The sequence below is a fragment of the Ptiloglossa arizonensis genome, chromosome 8, assembly GCF_051014685.1.
Source record: "Ptiloglossa arizonensis isolate GNS036 chromosome 8, iyPtiAriz1_principal, whole genome shotgun sequence".
Taxonomy (NCBI): Eukaryota; Metazoa; Arthropoda; class Insecta; order Hymenoptera; family Colletidae; genus Ptiloglossa; species Ptiloglossa arizonensis.
The window spans coordinates 17,985,403-17,998,772 of NC_135055.1; the positions used below are offsets into that span (position 1 = coordinate 17,985,403).

Sequence of the window (13,370 nt, forward strand, 5' to 3'; positions counted from 1 at the left end):
GTGTTCCCCTGATACCAGTGACGTCGTTTCCAAGAAATTCCGCGAACGGAAAATTTTAAAAGGCAAAGTGTGCGAATTAAAGAAGACTTGTTTCGTTCGGTGGAAGAATAACTTTATTTTCTCAAATCTCGTTACATCGGAAAAGAAGTATCTCGAGATGGTGCGGTATATTTCCTCTCGAGAATCGAGAACTTGTCCCATCTCTCCACCTCTGCGATACCCTAAAATTTTCCATTTGCTCGCGATCCCACTTTCGAGCAATCCGACGGGAAACGGAAGCTTCCGTTGCTCGCGCGTGTCTTCGAACGAAAAACCGTCAGATGCAGCAACCGTGAAACTCGCGGATCGCCCTCGAATCGCAATCTCCGAGACATGCACGCCTCCGTCGCCTAAAATCGATCGAATTCGTATTTATGAAGACCGCCTCCTGCACATTGGACGCAGAGGGGCCGCGGAGAGGAGGCTTTCGCAATTTTATAGCCGACGTTTATGCGTCCCTCGTGAATCTTCCCGTATCTGCAACATGCCGGAAGATGAGAACATTCAGGGACGAGGTTATGGTAAACCGTGCACGACAAATAATATTCTTCTCGCTACCCTTTCCCCCACCTCTTCCTCGATTCGTAATTCTCCTTTGGGTCGCGCTCCAACTGCTCCGCTCTCTCATCGCCGTCCTATTAAACCATTTGAGGGGGCAAAGGTGGGGGGGGGGGGGGGGCAAATAAAGAGGAATCAACGATCACGAGGAATCACGTGTTCGTTCGATCGCTCCCCGCCCCCTCGACAATGAGATCGGACGTCGAATATCCGACGAGATTATTTTGTCCGTCGAGGCGAGAGTGGAAAAAATTCAATATCCACCGTAAACTACCCCCGACCACGGTACAATGGAATCGTTCTCGGCTCGTTTCACCTTCGTTTCTGCCCCTTTCGATGCCGGTGACTTCGTAAAAATCGAAATCAAATAACCACCGGTTAAGAGGAGATGAGCAACGGTTCTCGAGAAACGCGGACGATCGCTCGATCTTTGCCAACGTTTTCACGGAGCGTGAATTTAAAATTATTCAACGTTGTAATTTCTGAATGGAAAATGGTGCATCGATGCGACGAAAGGAGAGTCCAAGTTTACGAGACTTTTTAACGTAAAAGGTATACACTGTAATTAAATTATTAATCCACTTGCTGTGTTCGTCTATTACAATTTACGATCGTAAATTTTCTACGATTGGATCAGAGCTAGTGTTACGACGATTATATTCTACTTACTCCGTTCGTCTGTAATCTTTCGGTGTCTTTCGTTTCACGAAAGTATCCTACGATCGCGTCGACTCTATCCACGCTTTTGAATAATTTCTCAACGATTGTTTCTATTCTCGAAACAGTGTACTTTCCGCCCCACGTTTCGAAATTCCCCATCCTGGAACGCGGTGATATAAAAAATACTCAATTTCGTTTTACGCCGCTCGTAAATGATACACACGGACACGAGTGGGCTCGGTTCACGGGACGATTCGCAGGAATAAGTGGATCGTCATCGCCTCGTGATCTACAGGCACGATTCTTACGCGCGGGGGCGCAAAAGGCCCGTAATACTTTTATATCCCCGCGATACTCAACGACGCGGATTTCATTACGACGTGAAACTGCCAGCGTCGACCTCCAGCCGGACTTCCGTTCGGAACGTTGGATATCTGTCTTCTGAATACTTAATTAACGTTTTCGTCGCGACTTCTTCCTCCTTTCTCGGGGAACGCGCGCTCCCAACGACGAAGCTGGTAAATTACAGCCGTGCGTCATCGTTGTTTCGCTCGCTTCTTCGACTCGCCGAGTGAAATTCAACGTAACCGTGAAAAGAAACTTTGATGTATCGCTTGGAACATCCTGGAAGCGCGGCCAGTGAAAATAATAATGTAAAGGTTGGCGGGGAATTGGAAAATTCGATACCGAGGGAGATGGAGAGTATGAAAATAAAAAATAATGAAAATAATTCACGGAGGAATTAAGTCGAACACACGGACGAGGAAAGAAAATTAATTGTAGTTATTGCACGAGCTCTATTAATATTGTAATATATTGATGCGCGAAACAAAAGAAATGATAAAATATTGTAGACTTAATAGAGAATAATAATTAAATAAATATACGAATGAGAAATATGTAACAATGTGCCACAAAAAATGGTAAGAAATATGTAACGCGAGGAATAATAAAATATAGTAGACTTAAGAGAGAATAATAATTATATAAATATACGAATGAGAAGTGTGTAACAATACACCGAAATAATAACAAACACTTTACTGTTACTATCTCTTTCTCTTACCTTTTCAACCATCTGCCTTTCAAGTGATAGAAACTAGTAGAATTGCAACGCAAGTAGAAACAGTCAGTGCTGGTCAGACGCGGATTCCAAGTCCCGCGCGCCGACCAATTTTCAGGTTCGATTTTCTCGAAAAGGAAGCCACCTAGAAAAAAAAGTTACTCTACATTTTCGATGTGTTTTTTCTCGACAAAAAAGATGTTCTTCGATCTTGAGCTAAGACTTGCACGGTCTGCGATTCGTTAATAATTCCTCGCTGATAAACGTAACGGACGAAGTAATCCTCGTTCGCTATCCCCCGGGGAAGATTTACGATCCCGTTGGCTATTTCCAAGAAAATTCGCAAAAAGAACGTTGAGCGAGTTCCGATCCACCGACGAGCCAGTTCGAAAAAATCTTTTCGCGATCGTTGAATCATAATTGCGCATTTGCATCCGAAGCCAGCGAGCTCCCATTGCGACGAGAAAAACAAGAACGCGGAAGAGATTAAAAAGTCCGCTCGCGGGGCAAACGGAGGGGGGGATCGTTCAACTTGTTTCTGAAAATTTATGCGTCCCACGATCCTCTCGAGGAGTGAAGCTACGGCCTCGTACTCGAACCTTCGGCACGTTTGCAAAATATTTTCGCGCAAAAGAGCCGCGGATCAACGTTTCGCCGAGTTCCGCGATGGCGGCTGGTAACGACTCACCCCCTTGGTCCAAGGAGTCGCGGCGATAACGACTTTTTAAGCGGGGAAATTTTTAACGCGTATCTGGGATCACCGTTGATCTCGACGAAGAGTATTACGCTCGCACGCGACCGGATGAATGGCGATTCGCGCGATATCGATGCTTCGAAAGAAACTGGGAACACCCGATCTTCGAGTTTTGGTATTCCGTACGGAATAGTGGAACACCTGGAGTGTATCCGAGTCCTGAAGTACCGGAAGAAGTTATACTTTTCCATTGCGGAGGGATTGATTCGCACTGAGTCGATTTATCGAGCGATTCGCCTGCTGGGCGATTTGTTCGTGCGTGTTTGGGGTTTGGTGATCTTTCGAGTCGAGTAACTCGAAGAAGTTATATTTTTCTATTGCGAAACAATCGATTGGAACTGAACTCGTTGGAAGATGTCAACGTAATTACAATAAAATATTTACGAAAAAAATATTTGAAAATTCTACTAAAGATCCCTCTAACGTACCTTTTTCTAAACGCGATCGGTTACCGGTCGATCTCCGTTGCTTTATTTATACACCGAGATTGCTCCAATCGCCGTAGGTAATGCGGTTTCTCCTGGTGTCTTTTCAGGTCGAGATGAAAGGCATTTCCGGACCCATCGAGTTCAAAGAGGGCCGCAGAATTCAATTCAAGCTGGACCTGCTCAAGCTGAAGCAACACTCGCTCGTCAAGGTACGTCCCCGCGGCTCGCCGGGAAAGCGCAACACGCGCGAGCTCTTATCGTGGAGGAACGTTAAGATTTGCGAGAAGTGTACACGAACGGTTTCACGAACAGGTGGGCGAGTGGCGTCCAGGTGTTGGCGTGAACGTGACGGACACTGCCACCTTCTTCGAGCCCGGATCCGCTAATGTCACTCTCCTCGTCATCACGATACTGGTGAGTCTCTCCCACCCAGCCTCCCAGCCTCCCCACGAGCATGTTACCGTCGTACGATGTTCCGCCTTGAAACGTGGTTTTTTTCTCTGTCTACGTCGGTTCGTCGCGACGAAATCGAGACATCGACTCGCGTTCTGTTATCGATGTTAACGAGACGGATACGCGAGCCAACAACGGGGAAACATTTAACGAATCCTCGGTACCCGGACACCGACGACTCGGTGTCGCGATCGGAGATCGGGGAACACTCTCGTAGCGTATCAAAGGGCTCCGAGTGGTTTCAGGCACGCGAGCGATAACGTCGTCTCACCAACGAGACGCCTCGGTCCGATATGCAGATTCGAGTACTGGAGTAACCCATGGGGCGTTTGCGATCGCAGGAGGAACATTCCCAGCCACCGTGGCGAAGTAATAAACAGCGATTGCGTCTCCCAAGCGGTATGGAATCTCGTACTTTATGTCCGGTATCCGTTATACGTAACGCGTCGTTACGATCGGGATCAGAGGGTTAAAACGTTGTAAAGTTTCAAACGTTTCACGGGGATCAACGAGTGCGGGAATCCGTCGACGAGGAGAGAAAAAAAAAAGGAATACGAAGAAAGTCACACTCGGTAGTACTGTAAGTGTTCTTTTCCTTTGGCCGGGGACCGGGCCGAATCAACTGGTCGCTCAAGGTCGCTGGCGAGCTACCCCCACTATTACGTCGGTTTACAAGGGCTGTTGTAACGAGTACTCGTGCGAGCTGGATACATTCACGAGCAATTGTGATTCGAATCGAAACTTACGAAATTTGTGGCCTCATGTATACCGTGTGCTTCTGTAGGTACACGGTCGTATTGTTTAACTAGAGACCAACAGCACATTAACATTTGAAATCATTCTACTATATGGAATAATATCATTAGATAATGTAAAGCCGTTTGCGAAAGACAAAGCTTGTTTAAGATTGTATTATCAGTCTCCACTGGTTTGTATTATTGACGAATCTACTGTTCGGTGTTTAAAATGTCAAACCCCCTAGAAATAGTATATAAATTAATATCTATTAATAATTAAAATACAAAACTTAGCGATCGTGTATTAAAGAAACAATAGCAATCGTAATATCGAAACATCTATAACTTCGCGTGGACAACACCCAGCGCGTAGCCGTCGCGCTAGCGCCTCAGAGTGGGGGGGGGGGGGGGTGTGTGACCTTGAGCGGCCACTCGATTCGGCCCTCACCCGGCGCGTACATTCTACGCGTACCCCGAGCCTGGACACCGCGCACGAGTGACTCGAACCGCACGATCGTGTATACACCATCGACGTGTGCGTCCCATTTTGGGTGAAAAAAAAAAAAGAAAAACCATAAAGCCTTCGAAGGCAACGGAGAACCATCATCGGCGAAACGGGGTGGTCGACGAGTACGATCCGATCGTGTTCCGTTCTTTGCATGGGCCCCGTGTTTACGCACAGGAAATTCCGTACGTGATGATGCACTACGAAAAAAACTACACGGGGAACGCGCGGTTTTACGGTTTTTGCGTGGACCTTCTGGAGGCGGTGGCGAGGGAGGTCGGCTTCTCTTACCGATTGGAGCTGGTACCGGACAGGAAGTACGGCGCGAAAGACCCGGAAACCGGGGAGTGGAACGGCATCGTCAGAGAACTCATGCGACATGTATGATTTGGTTTGTTTAATTTTTCTCATCTTACTTGGTTCACCCTTGCCGATTCTAACACACACAAACACACACGCGCGCGCACAGATACACGAAATGATCTCCGTAGGTAACTATAGAAACTCTTACAACCCCTATTTGCTGATTTCTTTAGTATGTTTTCATTAGATTACTTTACTCGTTATATAGTTTGATACGAACGACGAACACATATATATGTACATGTACGCGTATGTACGTGCTCGTTGACGAATCATTCGATTATTTATCCACAGTCAACACGAACGCACCTTAGTACGTTAGCGAATCTGAACCACTATGCAATTTAACGTTCTGATGTACTATGCACTTTTAGTACCCGATTCGATGTAATTGTAATGAGAGCGAAGATGGTAGCTCAGGCAGTAGAGAGCGTCTACGAACCTCTGCACGGAAGACTCTTGCTTTAAACCTCGATTGGATCTACTGTGTACATTCTGTCTATCAAGGAGTAATTTAACAAGGAACGTCGCCCGATTGTCGTATCTCCGGTTTCGATGTAATTTGACGCACGGATGAAACGTTGAAAGATATTGAATACACGTTAGTCGATCACCTTCGTCTTACTTTCTTTAATCGTAATCTAGTGCTCGTTACTATTCTCTTTTTACAAATATTTTCAAGGTTAAGTTTAGAAACTGCACACCACATCTCTGCACACTTCACTTAATTACACTTCTACTCTACACATAAAGAATGTTAAATGAATAAACAATATCTACCCAGATGAAAAGAAACACAGGTCCAATCGCACTCCGTGTGTCAAGTTACGTAAACATCGGAGTCGATCGAGCTCCTTGTAGACAAAAGTCCATTCTATGTACAGTACGCGAATGAGAAGATTGCATCTGGACGTCCAGGAGGTCCCGTTACTTCGATTATACCCATAGTTCATCCTCGAGAGATTGCACCGTCCGAATAAATTGTCCCCAGGACGAACAGAATTCCCGTATAATCCCACATGCAATTTTCTCGCCCGCGAACAGTACAAATGAGATTGTTTCCATTGAAATTGAATCGAACTTTGATCTCGTGCACTTCGATCGAGGATTAAGGTCACATAGCGACACGTACGCTCGAATTAAATAAATTCCCCCCTCCCTACCCCAGCCACCGTTCAAAAATGCAATTTTACTCGATCCCGAGTGTACCTACCCGTCCCTCTACCGGCCACCAGCCTAACCGCCAATTAGAAACGCGTACAACCGTAAATGACGTAGAGAATTTGACCAGCACCTTCCCCGTTTACAAGACACCTTCACACCGGGGCGAGTTTTCATCGTGTTACGCGCACCATTGGCTCGCTGGAGGCGGTTGCTCGTTTTATAGACGTTTCATCGTCGACTCGTTTAGCCATATCCCCCCCCCCCCCCTCGAACCTGTCGCCTTCCGACTCGTCGTGATCGATCATCGACCGCCGCGAGTTGTAGGCGCGGTTCGAGGAGTCGAAGGTAAATCACGGAGCCACGCGTTAATTGCCAGCGAGCGTCGACTTGTCGCGTAACAAAGCCCATAAATCGAGCACGGATTATAGGACGCCCGATTGGGCGGAAGCGTCACGGAGGCGAGCGTCTCCTTCGAATAACACCCTCTCGTTGGTTTCCCGCCATTTTTAAACGACAACGTAACCGTGTACAGAGCGTTGATGAAATATGTTCGCAGACTTCGAAGACACGATCGTGTGTTTTACGTATTTAATAAGCTTCGATCTTATTCGCTATTAGAAACCTTGATTAAGGTACTTTAGGTGGAGGTGCGTGTGCAAATTATTGGTACAAATTGTGACAGTGGACTTGGAGATAGCGTGAATTTAAAAGGGGAATATAGTACAGTTGGTACGATTCAAATTTCGATGAAAGGGACAGAGTAGATTAATCGAGGTTTGGAAATTAAGTGTGGATACATTTGTGAGTTGAACGAAACTTGGGAAATTTGTGGAGTAATTAGAAATATTTAAGAAATATTTTTCGTAACGATGAAGGGGTGGAAAGAACTGTCAAATTCGGGGTTGGAAAGTGTACGCGAAAAATTGTTTGGATAGTGATTAACATTGCGATTAAATTTTACAACCTTCGAAGTCTGCAAACCATTTATGCCAACGCTCTGCACGCAAGGTATAATATTGTACATCTAGCCCTTGAATCTGTACCCCAGTCAGAAATAGAGAATAATACTCGTCACACGAAGATTGTCCGATTGAAAGACACACGAAACAATGAAAAATCGTCGGCACGAGTCTTCCATTAATATACGAATTAAAATTCAATAGCGAAGTCGAGTCGAGTCGTTTGCAAGTCCCATGGAAATGTGTTCCAAGGATGATCGATGGAAGAGCTGCGATCGATCAGGCTTAGGGCCAATAGGTGTACACTCGACGAAAGTTATTTTAGCAGTAACGTCGTTCGTCGATTATCGAAGGAAGCTTTATTAATCGTCGGTCGTTAATCTTGTCCGTAGTCAATCGACGATTCCGCCAGTATTCGAGACGCGCTCTCGCCATTGGGGGCGAAATTATTAATCGTCATACTTTACGCGAGTTCCTCTCTGTTCCTCTTTACGAGCACCGTCGACGTCCTTTCACGTCGGTTCGTTCCCGTAATTTAATAGTTTGTATTTAACGTTATAATGTATTTAACGGGACCTTTCGACGGTGACGATCAATTTGCACTTCACGAGATCCCGATGGGTTAATGTGCGGGCACGTCTCCGATGTTCTCGACTCGCTTTTAGCTGCTCGCGAGTTTGCGACGTTAGGCGAAGCGAAACGATGCTTGGGAGATAGGGAACTCGGATACAATGAACTGCCAGTCTGGTCGTTTTTGTGTTCACGAACGTGGACAAGATCGTGATTTCTTGTGGACGAGATATCGCCCGTTAGTTTACAATGGATAGATTTAGAGTAGGATTGAATATTAAGAAGAGAATTAATAATTTAAACAACTGGCATAGTGCAAGGTTTACGAATAAATCAATCAAGATTGTTTATCGAGTACCCTAAGATAGCCAGGAATACAGAGAAATGTGTTGCAGAGATTGTACGAAGAGGAATAGAGAACAACCTCGGTTATTGCAAGAAAACGGGGACACAAATTCCTGGAGCGATCGAGATATGGACAATAATCAAGATAACCAATGAGACGGAGTCTACTCGCACACTAAATCTCCGCTACCTGTGAACGCTACTGCAAGTTACTTCCCCCCTCCAAAATCAGTCGTTGCCAAGTAACCGTCCCTTCCACTCGACAACGCAGCGCAACTATCGAGACTCTCGTGCAATAATCGAGGTTCCGATCTAATTCTCTTGGCCCGGACCGATGAGTTAGTTAGATCATAGAACGTATTTCCGTTTACTTGTATAATTTATTTATTTATTTATATAATATTTTCATTGCCCAAAGCCTATATTGTACTCGTAAACGCTTAATTACCAGGAGAGACGAAATACAGTGAAGATAAATATGCAAAGTGACGAGGTGGAGTTCCCAATCCTAACCTCGATCTTGTAAATGTTCGCGCGCGCAAAAATGAACAAAAGTAGTCAAAGTTTATATCAAGATTCGCGAGATCAGAGTTTGCAATTAGTCAAATGCACCGATTAATCTTCCGAAAGACAAAGCCTGACAGAACGAACAAATTTCCCCGCACATTTTCCATTTATATTTTTCCGATTGAAAGAGATACCAGCCCGGAAAAAATATTCTTGGTTGCTCGTACGTCCGAGAGTTAATTAACAATCGATCTCGGACCTTCCATAGGTACCGGATATCCCCATTGGATAACACAGTTCGTTAATTAAAATTTTCCGGACTAACGACCTTTCTCGAGATACATTAGGACCGATTTTTCATTCTCTCTAGAACACATCCAACGAACAAAACCTATGTAACGATACGCTCGATCGTTTAAAGAGCACAAGAAGGCTACAATTGTATCCTTTCGTTCCACTGAGTGACCTCGAACACGAAGAAAAAGTATGGATTCCGGATAAAGAATAGCGGTCTTAACGGGGTTCGAATAACAAAGCTCGTATTCTGTGATACAAGAAACGCGGGAAATTCAAACGGACGAACGAACGAACCGAAAGAGTGGAAGGGGGCAAATTAGCGAGAAGAGCGTGGGAAAAGGTAGAAGAAACGGGGGCAAAGAGGAACAGAGAGTCGCCATCGGGGGGCAGGCAGAATTTCGAGTACATGCACACTCGTATACACACACGCGCGCACACACACACACGTACACACACGAACGATAAAAAAAAAATACTAGACAGCGACAGAAGGGAAAAGGAAAAAAGAACCCGGGTTTTCGCAGCGGGGAACAGGAAAAGATACCGATAGGCGGGCCGTGCGAGAAGAAGAGGAACAAGAGGAGGACGAAAGGTAGTAGCTCCTTTTTATGGTCCCCGTAGGAGCAGCCGTACGTAATGCTGAAGAGCAGAGGGAATTTCAGCGGGAACGCGCGTTACGAGGGCTTCTGCATCGATCTGCTCAAGAAGATAGCTCACATGGTGGGCTTCGCCTACAGGATCGAACTCGTGCCCGATGGCAAATACGGCGTTTACGATTACGAGACCGGCGAGTGGAACGGAATAGTCCGCCAACTGATGGACAAGGTGAGTATGGCCCGCGTCGTCGTACCCCAAACACCCCACCGACCCCATGTCCCCCACACCCACCAACCCTCGAAGCATCAATGTACGCGGAGTCGTCTCTATTTACATACCGTAACCTCGCTCCGTGCTGGTTGCGATTCCGAAACCCCCACCCCCCACCCCCCACCCGAAACGCGTTACGTCGGCTCGTAAGTACGCCCCACCCACAAGCCCCCCACCCCAGAACACTCTGGTAGTCTAAACAACTATTCCCGAGCGACGAGCAACCCCGAGAATCGACAATGAGACGAGCTCGAGAGACTCGAGGAATTTTCCGGGGTTAACGGAGTTCCGCGGGATGGAACACAGGATCCATGGGATCGAAATTTACTTTAAAGGGTGGAAGAACGTTTCCTCGAGGTACCGAGGCCGATGCCTTTAGGGACGCTTGGTAGGGCACGGTTGTTTCGTTGTTCGAACGAGCGATGCTCTCAAAGAGACAGAGGGATCTCTCTTCGAGGATCTCTTTGAGGGGTGTCGAAGTTTGCGTTGAGACGGCGATGAATATTTCAAGAGGAGGGTTAATTCCGTTGGCAGGGCGATAAATACCGGGAGGTGTCTTCTGCGAGTACCGTGTAACCACGATGAAACGAGATTTAAGATTCAAGGTGTACTTCGAGACGGGTGAACGTACTTTTGCGTGAAAATCCTGGCCCAAGGGATTAACGATGCCAATGGTGACGATGATAGAGGATTCGAGAGACGCCAGGTTGCCAGAATGAATTTCAGACGATTCGGGGAACTACGGTTACTATTGCTCGACAGGTTGGAGAATATACCGGTGGTGGGGGGACGCTGGCCACGCCTCTTCCCCCACCAGACGTCCCGGTGGACTTTCACTTTCAGTTCCTTAGCGGTGACAGTTTCGCATCACGAAATTTGTACCTTCTAAGGTATATTCTCTCAGTCTGTAATTAGTATTTTCAAATATTATTTTTCTAAGATTGCCGCAAAAAGAGGGAGGGGGTCAAGAACGTTAATATTAATAGTTTTGTGAAAGACTATTAAAAATTTTCAGTTTCGTGTTACGAAACTTGTGGTACTTTCTGCGGAACTTTTTCTACCTCTGTAATTTTTATTTTTGAGTATTATTTTATTAATAGTAACCCAAGAAGGAATAATCAAACACGTTAATATTAATTGCCTTGCAAAAAACTATCGAACTCTTTTAATTCCTCGACGATTTCTTGCTACGAAACTTGTAGTATTTTCTAGGTGAATATCCTCTAAGTTTATAATTTTTATTTTTAATTATCATTTTCCAAAGATCATTCCAAAAGGAAAGAAAACGTTAATTCGAAAACTATATTAAATTAACCTGTGAAAGACTGCCTCTTACGTAATATCTCGAACAAATATAGTATACAATACATTAAAAGACAGAAGAAGAAACACACGATACCTTAGCATCATGCGTAACGTTCTCGCTTCCGAGTACAGAGGTCCCGAGTTCGGATCCCCAGAATCACCTAAAAAAATTTTCATCGAAATTCGCGCGAATTAAATATTCATCGAAGCTTTTACCGGTTGAAAAACATTTGAAACTTTATTAACCATTGTTGAATACCGTCGAAAGCTTGCATTATATAACTATCGAACAAAGGAACACACCCAGCGTTTATGTGTGTGTTGTGTTACATCGTCGATTGAACTATAATACATATACAACGCCGTAAATTCGAAATTCACATTTCCAAGTTACGAGTTCTTCGTCGTACCGATAACGAAGATAACCGAGCCACGGGTGTTTACGAGAGAGAGAGAGAAAACGGAGGAGAGATTCTAGGCGCGCGGCGGCTTTGCAATGCAAATCACGACTACAGAACACGTGGAAATGCGTGCAGCGTCGTTGTTCCCCTAACTGGGAGGTGCGAAACCACCCGTGATTCCGCGTAGCTTTAGCTGTCAGCCACGTCCCACGTAGCAGCGCTAATACGCGCATGGCCGATTGATTAAGTGTGGGCTTACGTCGCAGATCCTGCCCAGGGAATAATACTCTAATGGAGTTAGTAAATTAGCGTTATTAGCAGCCAATCGAAGCTTTCAGCGAGACCCCCACGGAAAATGGCGACAAAAATTTGCGTGGGTGGTGTAGTTTATGAATATCGATATGATGTAACAAAACTTTGCAACCCCGATTTTGCGTTAAAATTAACGATGCTGTACAGAGAGCGTATTCAAAATTAACATTTTTCCCTGTCATGTGCAATTTAAATATCACCTGATTTCTACCGTACGACGTTGAGACGCAAAGTGCACTGTAATGTTTTTATCCAACTTTTTTTTTATAATATTTCACGCGTAAATGTAAATATATCCGGCAATAATTCACCTCGTTTCGCTATTCTGGAATATTCCCAAATTTTTGTTAATAAAATCTCGCGCGATTATAATTTATCAGAGAGTATGGAATGATTGTTTCTTCTTTGGTATTTTTCGATTAGAATGTGCTGGGATCGAATATAAATTTTGGCGTAAATTTCAGGCTTGTTGGATCAACGGAATATATGTAGAGAATTTTTTGAAAAGTATGCCAATGGTGGTAAATTACGGACGAGATTCGTAAGGGTAAATTCATCATCCAATGGTAACGAAACTGCGACGCGCAACTCCGAATGGGTGTGTCTACATTCTGAGGCTACTTTCGCCATAAATCTTCGTCGGGATTGGGATTAGTATTCCGCTTGGTCGAAAGTCGAACGATCTACTTTTCCACGAAATACATTATGTATGAGCGTAGCATGTTTACCGAAGTCTGTATCCGCGGAATAATTAATATCGCGGTTTCGGGGCATTAACGGGGCAATAATTTCTTCGTGTTTACGAACACAAGCGAGTTTCGAAATAATGCTGAACCCTGGATCGCGTATAGTTGGCGGCAATTATTCTAGCTGTATGAAGAAATTACGAATTCAAATCGGAAGTCACAATGCCTCTGTCGATGTACTCGAAACTACCAACCCTGAGTGGAAATAATTAACCCTCGAACGCGACCTAAGATAAATTATCCAATTATCGACACACGTTCCGACGATCACTTTGAACGATGATAGGTAATTTGTTTTCTTGCTATATTACTATAGAGGACACATATGTTTTATTCT

At 45.0% G+C, this 13,370-nt stretch overlaps 1 protein-coding gene across 3 annotated transcripts in view; it reads left to right on the forward strand.

The window, feature by feature from the left end:
* Positions 1-13,370, forward strand: part of LOC143150471 (glutamate receptor ionotropic, kainate 2) — a 181,933-nt gene that overhangs the window by 149,186 nt on the left and 19,377 nt on the right. Inside the window, exons 9-12 of one of the 3 annotated variants that reach the window (XM_076318749.1) lie at positions 3,610-3,711; positions 3,815-3,916; positions 5,375-5,578; positions 10,024-10,227. In XM_076318749.1, the coding sequence (XP_076174864.1) occupies positions 3,610-3,711; positions 3,815-3,916; positions 5,375-5,578; positions 10,024-10,227 (612 nt within the window). The remainder of the gene's footprint in view (positions 1-3,609; positions 3,712-3,814; positions 3,917-5,374; positions 5,579-10,023; positions 10,228-13,370) is intronic. The other 2 variants (XM_076318751.1, XM_076318750.1) reach the window with 2 other exon arrangements.